The sequence below is a fragment of the Salmo trutta genome, chromosome 4 (genome assembly GCF_901001165.1).
Source record: "Salmo trutta chromosome 4, fSalTru1.1, whole genome shotgun sequence".
NCBI classification, from domain to species: domain Eukaryota; kingdom Metazoa; phylum Chordata; class Actinopteri; order Salmoniformes; family Salmonidae; genus Salmo; species Salmo trutta.
In genome coordinates this window covers 64,944,279-64,960,079 of record NC_042960.1, presented here as the reverse complement: position 1 = coordinate 64,960,079, position 15,801 = coordinate 64,944,279, and the positions used below count along the sequence as shown (strand labels likewise).

The 15,801-nt window shown below is 42.6% G+C and overlaps 1 protein-coding gene across 1 annotated transcript; it reads left to right on the top strand.

Annotated features, from left to right (window-relative positions):
- The first annotated feature begins 2,852 nt into the window (after positions 1-2,852).
- Positions 2,853-12,901, top strand: LOC115192871 (CTD small phosphatase-like protein 2-A). Its single transcript, XM_029751785.1, has 13 exons — positions 2,853-3,283; positions 4,404-4,648; positions 5,403-5,535; positions 6,181-6,327; positions 6,784-7,014; positions 7,257-7,350; positions 7,564-7,675; positions 7,998-8,084; positions 9,339-9,401; positions 10,216-10,295; positions 10,503-10,629; positions 10,791-10,886; positions 11,158-12,901. Exons 2-13 carry the CDS (start codon positions 4,424-4,426, stop codon positions 11,221-11,223), a joined length of 1,461 nt encoding a protein of 486 aa, XP_029607645.1. The 5' UTR covers positions 2,853-3,283; positions 4,404-4,423; the 3' UTR covers positions 11,224-12,901.
- Positions 12,902-15,801: the final 2,900 nt, after the last annotated feature.

Below are 15,801 nucleotides of genomic sequence, written 5' to 3'. Positions count from 1 at the left end.
TTGCCTACTTGTTATTTCTCCCGACCCCCCCTGGAAAAACCATCAGGTAAATGCGCGAGGATCCTGTGTAATCATCCTATCCTCCCACACTGATTCCAGACCTGCTTTCTTATTTGTACTTAAAGGTTATGGGTAGGGTCGGTGGGGGGTAAGTAACTGATCTTGACACAGGTCTTGGTAGTGGTGGTCAGCTAGGGAAGAGGTCCCTACTGTACGTAGTCACGTAGCCTAGGCTAGTCGTCTCCCTACTGAATTTGAAACGTGGGAAAAACACATTTTAAAAATGGATAAGAAGAAGCAATGATGTTTTTCCAAGTTAAAAAATCCTGAGAAAAATTGTGAATCAAACCCGAAGCGAACCAGAGAACTGTCAGTGCCGGAAGAGAGGAGTGGGGGAAAACTGACCCTGATGGCCATGCCTTAGCTAGCAGCGCTGCTAATCCTGCCACCTCCACTAGCAAGTAGGCCTTCGAATCTCATCACAGATAACTTTAGCATTTTAGCTACTTTTCAACTACTTAGCATGTTAACTAACCCTTCCTCTAACCTTAAACCTAACCCCTAGTTTACGTTAGACGCCTAGCTAAAATTCATAACATTGTACGTTTTGCAAATTCGTAACACATAATATGAATTGTAAATCGTAACGTACCATACGAAATGGGTGATGGACATTCACAAATTAATACATACCATACGAAATGTAACATATCATACTAAAAGGAGCATCTCAGATTTACGTACAGAATAATACGAAATGCTCTGAGACCAGGTTGATCCACTGAACGGAGGCTCAGTTCAAGAACAAGCAAAGGTATAACACCTGGTTTGTTATGTGAAATTAAAAGCTGGGCTGTACAACATGCAAAAATGTAGAGAGCTTGGGTCTAGAAACGACTGGATGGATTAAACTAGCAAAAGATTGGGTGGAATGTACACTAACGTCCTCTGCCTGTGACGTAAAAAAACAAAGCCCTTTGAAAAGTTTTTTAACATGCCCGAACCAAGGAGCATTTAGTGGAAGCAAGCATTGTAGACGAGGCTAAAGAGGACACCGACGTTATCGTTAACACTCAAAATGAAAAAAAAAATAAAAATAGGCACTACAGCCAGATTCTTCTGAACAGCCTTACAAGGAGGCTAAACATCACAGATACTCATGGCTTTGAGCAAGACATTTACTAACATGGAAAGTCATTGTGGGAGGTTTTGAGGCAGGAACATATTTTCCTTAATCTGAATATGCATTTACATTTACATTTACGTCATTTAGCAGACGCTCTTATCCAGAGCGACTTACAAATTGGTGCATTCACCTTATGATATCCAGTGGAACAACCACTTTACAATAGTACATCTATATCTTTTTGGGGGGGGGGGATATGCGCTTCATGTTATAGGCAGTGGGCCTATATATTCTCATGTGCTCTGCTGTAGCCAACATAAAATAAGAAAAATCTTAAGTTATATTCTGATATTGTTATGTGTGTTCTACTGTTAGTCTTAAATTATATGAAATACGGTTATTGTAAACTGAGTATGTGTGCATATGGCAGGAGACCTGCAGTGACTTAAAAAAAAAAAATTGCTGTACATTTGTCTTGAAAATTATGCTAAAAGAAATTCGGACTTGTGTAAACCCCACAGCTATATTAGAGTACGTAGGCATATAGTCTATGGCCCCTCTCTCGCTGAGTGTTCCGGGACCTCCCGATTTAACAAATGAAGCATTAACTGTACACATCGTTTAAAGTGCCATAAGGCAGAGTTTTTCACATATAGGTTATATTTTAATTATTTATTTAACTAAGCAAGTCAGTTAAGAACAAATTCTTATTTACAATGTCGGCCTACCAAAAGGCAAAAGGCCTCCTGCGGGGACGGGGGCTGGGATTAAATAAAATATAAATATAGGCCAAAACACACATCACGACAAGAGAGACAACACTACATAAAGAGAGAACTAAGACAACAACATAGCAAGGCAGCAACACATGAAAACACAACATGGTAGCAACACAACATGTTAGCAGCACATAAACGTATCTATATATGATAATGGCTTGTATATAATTAAATGTCTTATAAATGGGAGTAACAGGGATTCTCACAACTCATGAGGATTATTAGGAGAGAATTGACCAGCTTTATACTAAAATGTATTTAAATATGAATTTCCAAAGCAAACATTAGATATATACAGCTAATGTAACAATCAGCCTCACCTCAATATGATTTTATTACATATGATTGTCCTGCTTTCATTTCTATAGGAAATAAATATAAAAGTTGAGTAATTTTAATAAATAACATTTTATTTTGTACTATTTTTGTTCTATTTTGCTGATAAGCTACACTGAAGGGCTATGCCGATCCCTTTTATGTTTGACAAATTCTATAGTATGACGTCCTTCTCTGCTTACAATGACCACACCATACAAGGCATCCACACATACTGGTACTCAGTATGCTTAGTAGGCTTTGGAAGGATATGAGATCAGACTTTGCTTTCCAAACCTATTTTTGAAAATAAATTGTGTACCAGTAAAGCCGAGTTGCGCCTGCGCAGGTCATATGTGTGGCGCAGCAGTCAAAGGCACTGCACCTCAGTGGTAGCGGCGTCACTACAGACCTTGGTTCGATTCCAGGCTGTATCACAACCGGCCGTGATTGGGAGTCCCATAGGGTGGCGCTCAATTGGCCCATCGTCCGGGTTTGGTTTCGGCCAGGGTAGGCGTTATTGTAAATAAGAATTTGTTCTTAACTGATTTGCCTAGTTAAATACATTAAACATATATATCAATCAACCGGGGTTTCAGACGAGGGAGCTAGGATTCGCATTACAGCGGGTACACTCGGTTTACTCCGGTGCAGCAGCCACATATATGCTCCGTTTTGAAACACGTGAGCAGTCAAACCATATCATGAAAATAATATATTTTTTTACAAACAATTTTACCGCATACTTATGACGTTATTCAGTGGTTACGTGTAGCTGTTTTTGCGATGGTGGGCACACTGTAAATCGCATGTAATGTAATCCACATTCCTAGACATCAAACTAGCGCTGGAGTCAGAGTAGCTTTATCGAGTGCACTCTCAGAATTTGTGATGAGGCGGGAAATGGCGTCCAAAGAGCCCGTCGATGGTCTGTGGTTCTGAACACAGCTGGCAGCGATAACGACGGCCAGACTTCTCTCTCTCTCTCGGTGGCCGCCCTGTTGCGGCTACCAGTGTGGACAGGCGAGCGGCAAGTTTTGGTTACGAATTTATTGGACCGTCGGTAAGTAACGTTTAATTGTTTATGGCTTTGTCAACATGTCTTTGATTCAAACGATTGCCATATCACCAGTGAGCACCTAGCTTGCCAGCTTGGTGTTGCTAAATGCTACCAGCTAACGTGACTAGCTAACTATATCTAGCGACGTGTTTTGCAATTCTAGTCATTTGTTTCATTTAATTTAATATGAAACTGCTGCCCGATGTTATGCATGTTGTTTGGTTGTCAATCGTGAAATCAAAATGGCTAGCTAGCCTGCTAATCTTAAGTGGATAGCTTTAGCTAACTCTTAACGTTAGCTAGTTCGCGAGCCAGACAACTATTCCGTTACTTTTATCTTTAGTCCCGATTTCGTTGGCTAATTAGCCATCTTACTATGTGAATACCGGTATATCGTTTTAGAATGACCGTAATAAAAAATAATTGGGTCGCTAACAGTTAAGGTTAGCTAGCTAACACTGGTTACATAACAGTTAACTAGCTAATGCAATGTTCATGCCTGTCACTCGCTGTTCACGGGCTTGCACTTACAGTTTTGCTAACAACTGCTAGCTAGATACTAGCTAACAAATTACTCATGTTTGGAGCCATATATAGGTGACTTTGGTCAAGTCTCATATTTGGTTTAACGTCCTATATGACTTGGCTTGTGAAAGGGAATTCTCGTCTTTTTCTAACTAGTTACCTAGGCCTCATACTAACAGCTAGTTAAGTTTGGCAACAACTTCAGCTAGAAGGAGAGAAAAAAGCTTGCAGAATGAACACCGCCCACTTTTCTGGTAGTGTTCATAAAATAACTACCAAGTACTGTGGATATGTTATTGTGAATTTAAATCTGTATTCTGAAATATTTATAAATTATAATTACAATAACGGTTAATTATAATTATCAATATACTTTTTTTTTTTAGATATAATCGATTTTGGGAATACAGATGTCAAGAATATGCCAAACATCCTAACAAAGTAAAATAAACACATTGTTAGGGCTATAATAAATAAACGTGTTGTGGCAGTGTTAAAGCTCTGACTTGGCTACATGTCACCTCACTGGTTTCCCGTGTTTTCTTTGTTGTACATGTAATATATATTGCCCTGTCTGCTTGCTGTGCTGCCACACCAGTCTTCCATGTAACGCGTAGGATGATGAGGTTGAGAGTGCGGAAAGCTTCTCAGCAGCCCAGCACTAAACCTGGTCCCAAATCCAGCCCCGGCCGTCCAGCCTCAGCTCCACGTCCAGCCCAGGCCAAGAGGAAACACTGTGAGGTGGAGACCACTGCCGCGACCAGGAGAGGCCCCAGAATGCAGAAGAATGAGACAGGCCTGTTTTCCACCATCAAGAAGTTCATCAGGGGAAATGCTGTCAAGGTGTGTTTGTGTGAACTGTTTGCAAATGCTCACATTTGGGGCAGCAGGTAGCCTAGTGGTTAGAGTGTAGAGGTGGCAGGTAGCCTAGTGGTTAGAGCGTTGGGCCAGTAACTGAAAAGTTGCTAGATCGAATCCCCGAGCTGACAAGGTAAATACCTGTCATTCTGCCCCTGAACAAGGCAGGTAACCCACTGTTCCCCGGTAGGCCGTCATTGTAAATAAGAATTTGTTAACTGACTTGCCTAGTTAAATAAAGGTTAAATATAAAATAAATTGCAGCACATCCCATTCATGTCATGGGATGGATATTAGCGTTTTAACACGCTTCGTGTTCAAATAATCCAAGTGACTTTGTTGAGCTTCACAATCAATTTGAGATACTTTCAAATGATTTGGACATGATGCGGGAAAAATACTAATATCGGTCCCATGACTTGAATGGGATTTGTAATGCTAAAGATTCAAATGCTAAAGATTCTGACAGATGGGTGTGTCTTGGTGGTGGCAAGGACACACCCACATCAAACCACACCCCCAAGCCAAGTCACATTTGGCTTCTGTCATGGCCGCCATTTCTTGAGGAGCAAGCCGTTTATATTTTATAGTTTGAATGGCGTTTTGATCTTAAAACGGTTGAAGAGGAGTAGCATCCTAAATAGAAGCTACGAGTCAGAAGGGTGCCATATTGAATGTTGCTTTCAGCAAGTCGTGACACTAACTACTAGTCCCTCCTACTCTGCTTCCTTTCTGTCAGATGGAGCATGACATCCCAGCTAAGAGGAGTCGTATTGATTGTAAAGTGGACAGCAGCAACCTGATCACGTCTTCTCCTCATCCTCCTAACAAAGCTATCCCCGGGGGCTGCAGGAGAAGAGCTAACAAACCTGGTGAGTCAAGACATTCCTCTGGCATAATTAAGCAATAAGGCGCGAGGGGGTGTGGTATATGGCCAATATACCACGGCTAAGGGCTGTTCTTAAGCACGACGCATCGCGGAGTGCCTGAATACAGCCCTTAGCCGTAGTATATTGGCCATATACCACAAACCCCCGAGGTGCCTTATTGCTATTATAAACTGGTTACCAATGTAATTAGAGCAGTAAAAATACATGTTTTGTCAAACCCGTGGTATACGGTCTGATATACTACGGCTGTCAGCCAATCAGCATTCAGGGCTGGAACCACCCAGTTTGTAATCTGTATTAATAATGGAGTCGTTCATAGCGCTAAATGACAAACTGTTGTCACGACGCCATCTTTGTGAACATCTGCTTTTGGAAATGTTGCCATGAGTCAATTGGTCATTAATGTTCATGAGATCGAAATGTTCTGTTTTGCTATAATTGTGTGGATGTTGTCGTGTCCAGTGGAAGAGTTCGGGCTGTCGACCACATGGATAACACTTCCCCTCCGCTATAAGGAGGCGGTGATCATTAATTCTCAGGAAATCGGAAGCATCCTGCATTGCCATAAGCAGGTGGATTTTGCAGGTTTCATTGGAAATAGTCAAGTTCCCTTGTTTTCCCCCTCAGATCCAATGACGTTGAACAGTAAGCCCCTGAAGCCCAATGGAAAACTGGAAGTCCCTGTGGAGGTAGCCATCAGCCCTCCTCGCACTACTCTCCTGGGGACCATCTTCTCACCAGTCTTCAACTTCTTCTCACCTGCAACCAAGACGGGTAACAGAATCTGCCTCAAGTCTCATCATTGTGTCTTGTGTTTTTTTGTTTGGTTTTTTTTTCAACCAGGAGGACCAGTCTAAGAATGTGACCGGTTACAGATTAAACCTATTATTGGGTTGAAACACATTTACTCAATGGAGTTTCTCCAACGTGCTTTACTAGTCCATGACTTGGCGTTATCTGTCTGGGATACCAGCCCCGTGTTTGTTTGTTTTTTACCGGTCCTAAAGGAATTCTCTTATACCTCCCTCTTCTCCACGTCACTCCTGTGTATTCCCCTCGTCCAGACAGAGGTTTTAAATGTTAAACATCTGTGGGTTACATTTTTTTTTCATCCATGCTCACTCTTCTCTAGTCATTGCCTTATTCCTCTCTGTACGGAGTTAACGAGAGAATATGCAAAGAATCACAGAAAATACTTTTTGAGATTAACCCTGTGTCTCCCCGATCCAGCCACTCTTGGGTCTGACTCACCTGGGCAGGTGCTGGAGGCTGAGGAGATTGTGAAGCAGCTGGAGGTGGAGGAAATGTCCACCAGTACCCCCACATCTACAGAAGGCGTCGTCCTGTCTCCTGTTGCCCCAGCTCCAGTACCATCACCACCACCAGCTCCTCTGGCTACACCAGAACCACCTGTTGAGGAAGGGGAGATGGTTACAGAAACAGATATGCCCCTTCTAACAGGTAACCATGGGGATATGCCCCCTTCTAACAGGTCACCATGGGGATATGCCCCCTTCTAACAGGTCACCATGGGGATATGCCCCCTTCTAACAGGTTAAAACCCAGTGATTAGTGATCTGGAATATTCTGTGTAGTTTTTACTTGCTGTGTTTGCTATGTTGAAATACCTGGGAAGAAAAGTAAATGCGAATAAATAAAACCTGTGGATTTCTGCTCCATTTAAATTTGATGTTGTCATCCAGCTCCAGGATGCACCCCAGTCAGCTGTTACTCCCACGCTCCTCCCACGGCCCCTGCAGACGGCACCTACGAGGAGGACTGGGAAGTCTTTGATCCGTGAGTACCTCTTAGTTTATTTAGCAACCTTACCAAACAAACAACGTTTTAAACGCCTCTCTTTAAATGTCTGTAGAATAATAAGTAGTAGAAATAGGTCGCCCATCTGTGTGTCGTCATCACCATCTAACAAACTGAAGAAAAGTATTGTGTGTAAAGGTATGTTTCTTTACTTGGACCAACTAAAATCTTCTGTGCCTGCTCTGTTTTCAGGTACTTCTTCATCAAGCATGTGCCTCCGTTGACAGAGGAGCAGATAGCCAGGAAACCAGCACTGCCTCTCAAAACACGCAGCACACCAGAGTTCTCCCTGGTCCTAGATTTGGTGAGTAGCACATTTTTGTATTTGAGTCATTAGCAGAAGCTCATGTCTAGCCTGGGTGCCGTTCTGTTTCTGCTCTCTTTAATATAGCCTGGGTGCCAGACTACCACAGTTGCTGTCCCATCGGAGCGCTACGATTGGTTTCTCAAAATTCTGGGGCTTAGCGAAGGTTAAATTGGGCTTGAAAATTGGAGTAGGCAGAAGAAACACAAACTAATCTGCGACTAGACTAGCTCTCATCTACAGCGTTTTACAATCCGTGCATTCAACTAAAGAAGGTTGAACAGCCACTAACCAGAAGATGTACTGTTTGTGTCTTCATCAGGACGAGACGTTGGTGCACTGTAGTCTGAATGAGTTGGAGGACGCAGCCCTGACCTTCCCTGTCCTGTTCCAAGACGTAATCTACCAGGTATAGGCTGTGATACTATAGAAATCCACAGGTGTTAAGTGATTGTCAAGGGCTCTTTCTCAATTGTTCTTTCCTTGATTCTTTCCTTGTGTCCTCTCTCTCTCTCTCTCTCTCTCTCCTCGCTTTATTCTCAAACCACATTGTAAGAGAATATCCAAGGTCTTTTTTCCCATGGATTACTTCTATGCGTTTTGAGAAGGAGGCGAGGAGAGGGGGGACATGAGGAATCAAGGTAAGACAAATTGAGAAAAAGCATTAGGTTTTATGTGATTTGTCATGTTAAAATGGCCAGCTTCAGTCATCTGATTCTAATCAGGCAGCTTAGTATCCCATTCAGGGGACCCCCACTTTTGTTAGTGTCTTATTGGTCAAGGTCAGCCAATTACTTATCAGCAATTCTCGTTCGGCCTAGATTACCTGGACTTCAGTTAGTGTTGGACCCTGGGAACACCGTTTGGTCCGAAACGTCCCCATCCTGATGAGAACTACCAGCGTTTCCCTCCGTGGACTAAATCCATGTCGTTCTGATGTTTAAGTGTACGTGCATACGGACATGTTGGGTCCCTCTTTCACTTGTTTCTTCGCTTGGATGGTCCCCCCATGCAGGGGTACTTGTCGGTGTCTTCAACATCAAATGACATAAGTGACCTTAGAACCAGAACCTCCACTGTTCCGCCGGGGAGGGGTTCCCGAACGCTCCGCTGTTCCGCCGGGGAGGGGTTCCCGAACGCTCCGCTGTTCCGCCGGGGAGGGGTTCCCGAACGCTCCGCTGTTCCGCCGGGGAGGGGTTCCCGAACGCTCCGCTGTTCCGCCGGGGAGGGGTTCCCAAACGCTCCGCTGTTCCGCCGGGGAGGGGTTCCCGAACGCTCCGCTGTTCCGCCGGGGAGGGGTTCCCGAACACTCCGCTGGGGAGGGGTTCTGGACTAGGATCACTTGGCATGATTAATCTCCAGCTCTGTTCCAGCCAAGCGCAACAATTTGACCCGTAGTTAATGTCAGGTCTCACTGGACCATGATTGTCAGTTATCTGAACCATGAGTGGTCAGATGTATGTGGTTATCTTCCATTAAACTCCCCTTATCCTGGACATCCGCCTCATCCTTGTTCCGACCGGACATTCTGTAGTGGTTGCTACTGGCAACTGAGATTTCTTATTACATTGATGGTCCGTTTGATTTTCTACAACCTACGCCTATACACTGAACAGGGAACGCTCTTGACGTGATATGGTTTCCATATGATTCTTCTCTGCAGGTGTATGTGCGGTTGAGGCCGTTCTTCAGAGAGTTCCTGGAGCGCATGGCTCAAATTTACGAGGTGAGGTCCTACGTGTTTAATACATAGACATCAGACCACTGTAGACTAGAGTGAAAATTCATTCCTGTCTTGTTCTGTCAATTTCCCCCCCACCTGTACTATCCTGATCCCACAACAGTTCTATAACCCCGGAACTTTCCTGTCCCTTCTCGATAAAAATCACTGCCGTCCCGTGCTCAATTTTGCGTGCAAAAGTATGTAGGCTATTCAATCAAATGTATGTATAAAGCCCTTTTTATATCAGCCGATGTCACAAAGTGCTATACAGTACAACAAAAATGCATGAAATGTATGCATTCCCTACTGTAAGTCGCTCTGGATAAGAGCGTCTGCTAAATGACTAAAATGTAAATGTAAACCCAGCCTAAAACCCCAAACAGCAAGCAATGCCTGTGGCTGCAAGAATGTCAAGGCAAAGGGTGGCTACTTTGAAGAATCTCAAATATAAGATATATTTTGATTTAACACGTTCTTGGTCACTACATGATTCCATGTGTGTTATTTCATAGTTTTCATGTTTTTTTAGGTTATTCTACAATGTAGAATATAGTAAAATAAATAAAGAAAACCCCCTGTCTATGACATGACACTGTATTTCCACCCCTATTACTGCACTGCCCATTCCTGTGGACTGTTGATCCTGTCCCGAACTTGACTCCCATTCCTGCCAGATTCCCGCGCGTCCCGTTCTCGTGTAATCCTCTACTGTAGACTTCACTGGGACAGACAATCAAACGGAACGGAAATATATATATATATATATATATATATATATCTTTTAAAATTATTCTTATGGCTTTCTTGTCGTTCACAGATCATTCTGTTCACTGCCTCTAAGAAGGTGTATGCAGACAAGTTACTGAACATCCTGGACCCCAAGAAACAGTTGGTCAGGTCAGTTAAATAAAAAGTTATTGCTTTTGAATGATTACAACTAACCCGTGTTGAGTTGCACCATGAACTGTATCCCAAATGGCACAATATTCCCCAAAGTAGTGCACCTACGTAGGGATTAGGGTGTGTATAAAGCCTGTGCTAATGTCCTAACACCCACCACTACACTTGACTAATCATTTGGTTATTTTTCTACCTCACCTACAGGCATCGTTTGTTTCGTGAGCATTGTGTGTGTGTTCAAGGAAACTACATCAAGGACCTAAACATTCTTGGAAGAGATCTGTCAAAAACCATAATAATCGACAATTCACCTCAAGCCTTCGCCTATCAGGTAAGCCTTCATACCTTTCACAGTACAGCTACTCGTTCTATCCTGCAGGAATCGCATACTTAAATTATATGCACTCAATATACAAAGTATTTTGGATAAAAGTGACGACAAAGTAGCATATATTCATATACTATTCAAAACGTCATGGTTCTTCATCACAGCTTTCCAATGGGATTCCCATCGAGAGCTGGTTCATGGACAGGAATGATAACGAGCTCCTCAAGTTGGTTCCTTTCCTGGAGAAGCTAGTGGAGATGGTATGTACTCATTCTGGAGAAGGGGAAAAAAATATATATATGTGTTTTTGGATGTGCATCCAACTCAAGCGACTTCCTTATGTACTCAATCAAACATTTGAGGAAGAAAAAAAAAAAGTACAATGTAAATTTGCCCTTGTACCTGTAAGATTGTCTGTATACGGCATAAACAGACCAGTTTCTGTTCTTTCTCTTCCTCCACGAAAGTCACTTCAGTCATTTGTCTTGGTGTACTATTTTATGCAACCTCTGTTCTTACTCTCCTCCACAGAATGAGGACGTAAGGCCTTACGTCAGAGACCGGTTTCGTCTTCACGATCTCCTTCCTCCAGACTGATTTGTGATTGGTTGACCCAGCAGGCTAACCCATAGAAATATAGAATGTATATTTATATTAGAATGTTCATTCTAATTCTATGGACTAGCCCTGCAGTACATGGAGAGGGATGCCTTCCTTTCAACACAGCGGAGATGAGGAGAATCAAGTTTAACTGACTCAAATGAGGATGTTGTTTTATATGGATCTCTGTCTACAACTACAACGTTTTCATTACCGATTTTAACATTTTCATGAAAATGCCAACAAAACGCCACTGCAGAGGATTTTCTTGTTACAGAAAACAACAAAACACCAATCTTTATAATTCCTGAAGCTATGTACAGTTTGAGTATTTGTATATGTTTTGTATTCTCAAACTAAACTGTTATACTCAAACTAAACTGTATCCCCAGACTAGAGCAATCTCCTTGTATTGTAAAAGGCTTCTGCCTAGACGGACCTCTCGTTTATTCTTGAAAGTAGGGCCGTGTTTGTTAGGGCACAAACGTTTTGCAACTAAGGAAAATAAAACGTTTCTGATTGGACAAGTCCAGGCAGAACCTCTCCAATTTGGACCGTTTTCTTCGGTTTGGTGCCTAAATGAACAGGACCGTGGCGACTTTCTGGGAGATATTTGTCATCTGCAGCTACAATTTTGGACTGACTGAACTGAATGTCATGCAGTATTTGAGTGTGAGGACCTGACTGCTCCAGACTCATTTGAACAGGAATGGGCAGTCAAACCTGTATAATATACACACTCGATTACATGTGTATATATGACGTATATATCTTTTTTTTTACTTTTCACTGTGCTTCTGATGTTAGTATGCATTCCTCTTTTAACTGACTGCTTCTTTTACATACATTTTTTTTTTAAACCTTTGGGGGTGGATAGGTGATTTTTCTGTTGTCTGCCTGCAAATTTTGCATCCCAAAAGGCAACCTATTCCTTATATAGTGCACTGTTTGACCACAACCCTATGGGACCTATTCCCTATATAGTGCACTATACAAAAGAATAGGGTGTAATTTGGTATACATGCTTATTTCCTAGTCTGCTTTTTAGTCCCATTTTTTTAAGTGCAGTTATGTGGTCTCTAACAATGTGCGGGTTTTAAACTATCTTTTAGGAGGAAATGTTTATGAAATCATGATGTGTATAGGTCGTAATGTTAATGTAGTATAAGGTTTCACTTGAAGACCATTCAACAAGCCATAATGATGGCCCAGATATTAATTTAGAAAATGTATATTTGAGATTTCACCACTTTTTTTGTAAAGATCTTTAAAAAATACCCTTAAGATGCTCTGTTTTTAGGGTGTGATGAAGAGTTTAAGGAGGAAGGAAGGCTTCGGAGCTCCTGCACTTTTTGTAAAAAAAAAAAAAAACTTTTAAATCCAGCCCTATGTAAAAATCATTTTTTTGTACACAAGTTATCACCTCAATTGTTATGTCCGGACTATTTTGAAATCGTAGCACCAGCAAAACGGCTAACATTTTGTTTTATCTTTTAAATCATGTTTTTCAATGCTGTTCTTAGTCTTGTGTGGAATCTCTTATGTACCAGTCTGAAAGTTTGGCCGATAAGACTCTCTGTTGTCATTGATCATCTTGGACGGTCACTCCTGTTGTACTCGGTGTTACTCAATGGTGTCCTTGATCATAAATACATTTTTATACAATTAATGAAAATGAATGATTTACATTTTGTTTTTATTGAACTGCATCAGTATGAGCCGAGACGCATACATTATTTAGCAAGATACTCTTATCCGGAGCAACTTAGTCTCACACACACTAAAAATACAAAATTATGTGGACACCCCTACAAATGAGTGGGATTTGACTATTTCAGCCACACCCGTTGCTGACAGGTGTATACAATTGAGCACACACCCATGCAATCTCCATAGACAAACATTGGCAGTAGAATGGCCCGTACTGTAGAGCTCAGTAACTTTCAATGTGGCACCTTCAGGATTCCACCTTTCCAACAATTCACTTGGACAAATTTCTGCCCTGGTCAACTGTAAGTGCAGTTATTGTGAAGTGGAAACGTCTAGGAGAAACAACGGCTCAGCCGTGAAGTGGTAGGCCACACAAGCTCACAGAACGTCTGTCTTCGGTTGCAACGCTCACTACCGAGTTCCCCATTTTCTCTGGAAGCAACGTCGGCACAAGAACTGTTTGTCGGGAGCTCCAGGAAATAGGTTTTGATGGCTGAGCAGCCGCCTACAAACCTAAGATCGCAATGCCAGCGTCGGCTGGAATGGTGTAAAGCTCCCCGCCATTGGACTCTGGAGCAGTGGAAATGCGTTCTCTGGAGTGATGAATCACATTCATCTGACAGTCCAATGGACGAATCTGGGTTTGGCGAATGCTCCCTGCCCCAATGCATAGTGCCAACTGTAAAGTTTGGTGGAGGAGGAATAATGGTCTGGGGCTGTTTTTCATGGTTCGAGCTAGGCCCCTTAGTTCCAGTGAATGGAAATTCTAGACGATTCTGTGCTTCCAATTTTGTGGCAACAGTTTGAGGAAGGCCCTTTCCTGTTTCAGCATGACAATGCCCCCGGTGCACAAAGCGAGGTCCATACAGAAATGGTTTGTCGAGATCAGTGTGGAAGAACTAGACTGGCCGGCACAGAGCCCTGACCTCAAACCTATCGAACACCTTTTCGATGAATTGAGCCCCCGTGCACAGAGCAACATACCTTTTGGTCATGTAGTGCGCAAAGAATTCAGACCCCTTGATTTAAAAAAAAATACACATTTACGTTAGACTTACTCTAATGGATAAAAAAAAAAAAAATCCCCCTCAATCTACATTTACATTTTTCACATTTACGTCATTTAGCAGACGCTCTTATCCAAAGCGACTTACAAATTGGTGCATTCACCTTATGATATCCAGTGGAACAAACACTCTACAATAGTACATCTATATCTAGTACATCTAATCTACACACAATACCCCATAATGACAAAGCAAAAACAGGTATTTATACATTTTTGCAAATGTATTCAAAATATAAATACCTTACGGAAGTATTCAGACCCTTTGCTATGAGACTCGAAATTGAACCAAGCCATTAGAATGAAGGAATTGTCTGTAGAGCTCCGAGACAGGATTGTGTCGAGGCACAGATCGGGGGAAGGTTACCAAAACATTTCTGCAGCATTGAAGGTCCCCAAGAACACAGCAGCCTGCATCATTCCTAAATGGGAGAAGTTTGGTACCACCAAGACCCTTCCAAGAGCTGGCCACCCAGCCAAACTGAGCGATCAGGGTAAAAGATCCTTGGTCAGGGAGGTGACCAAGAATGCGATGGTCACTCTGACAGAGCTCCAGAGTTCCTCTGTGGAGATGGGAGAACCTTCCAGAAGGACAACCATCTCTGTGGTACTCCACCAATCAGACCTTTATGGTAGAGTGGCCAGACGGAAGCCATTCCTCATTAAAATGCACGTGATAGGTGCGTTTTGGCAAACTCCAAGAGGGCTAAAGGACTCTCAGACCATGAGAAACGAGATTCTCTGGTCTGATGAAACCAAGATTGAACACTTTGGCCTGAATGCCAAGCGTCACATCTGGAGGAAACCTGACACCATCCCTACGGTGAAGGATGGTGGTGGCAGCATCATGCTGTGGGAATGTTTTTCAGCAGCAGGGACAGGGAGACTAGTCAGGATCGAGGGAAAGATGAATGGAGCAAATTACAGTGAGATCCTTTTTGAAAACCTGCTTCAGAGCACTCAGATCCTCAGACTGGGGTGAAGGTTCACCTTCCAACAGGACAACAACCCTAAGCACACAGCCAATATAACGCAGGGCTGGCTTCGGGAAAAGTCTCAATGTCCTTGAGTGGCCCAGCCAGAGCCCAGACTTGAACCGATAGAACATCTCTGGAAATAGCTGTGCAGTGATGCTCCCCATCCAACCTGACAGAGCTTGAGAGGATCTGCAGAGAAAAATGGGAGAAACTCCCCAAATACAGGTGTGCCAAGCTTGTACCGTCATACCAATGAAGACTCAAGACTGTAATCGCTGCCAAAGGTGCTTCAACAATGTACTGAGTAAAGGGTCTGAATACTTATGTAAATGTCATTTCAGTTTATACATTTTTGCAGACTTGTTTAAGATAAACATCTTTTTTGGCTTTGTCATTATGGGGTATTGTGTGTAGATTGATGAGGGGGAAAAAGCAATCTAATCTATTTTTTAATAAGGCTGTAACATCAAAATGTGGAAAAAGTGAAGGGGTCTGAATACTTTCCGAATGCACTGAAACAGTACTTTTGCCGTTACTCTCCTCTCCCCAACTTGGGGCTTGAACCAGGGACCCAGTGCACACATCGACAACAGTCACCCTCGAAGCATCTGTCGTGGAAATTCTACACAGGGACACTCAAAGTCAATCTTAAATGAATCGCTGTTTATTAACAGTTAACTGGAGAGGTCCCAACAAAACTTGATGCACCGTAATACACGTCTGTCAGGAGCTCTATCGGGCAGTCCCGTTAGATATGGAGCTCTATCGGGGCAGTCCCGTTAGATATCTACTACTTACGGTCACGTTACATAGGCATGATTT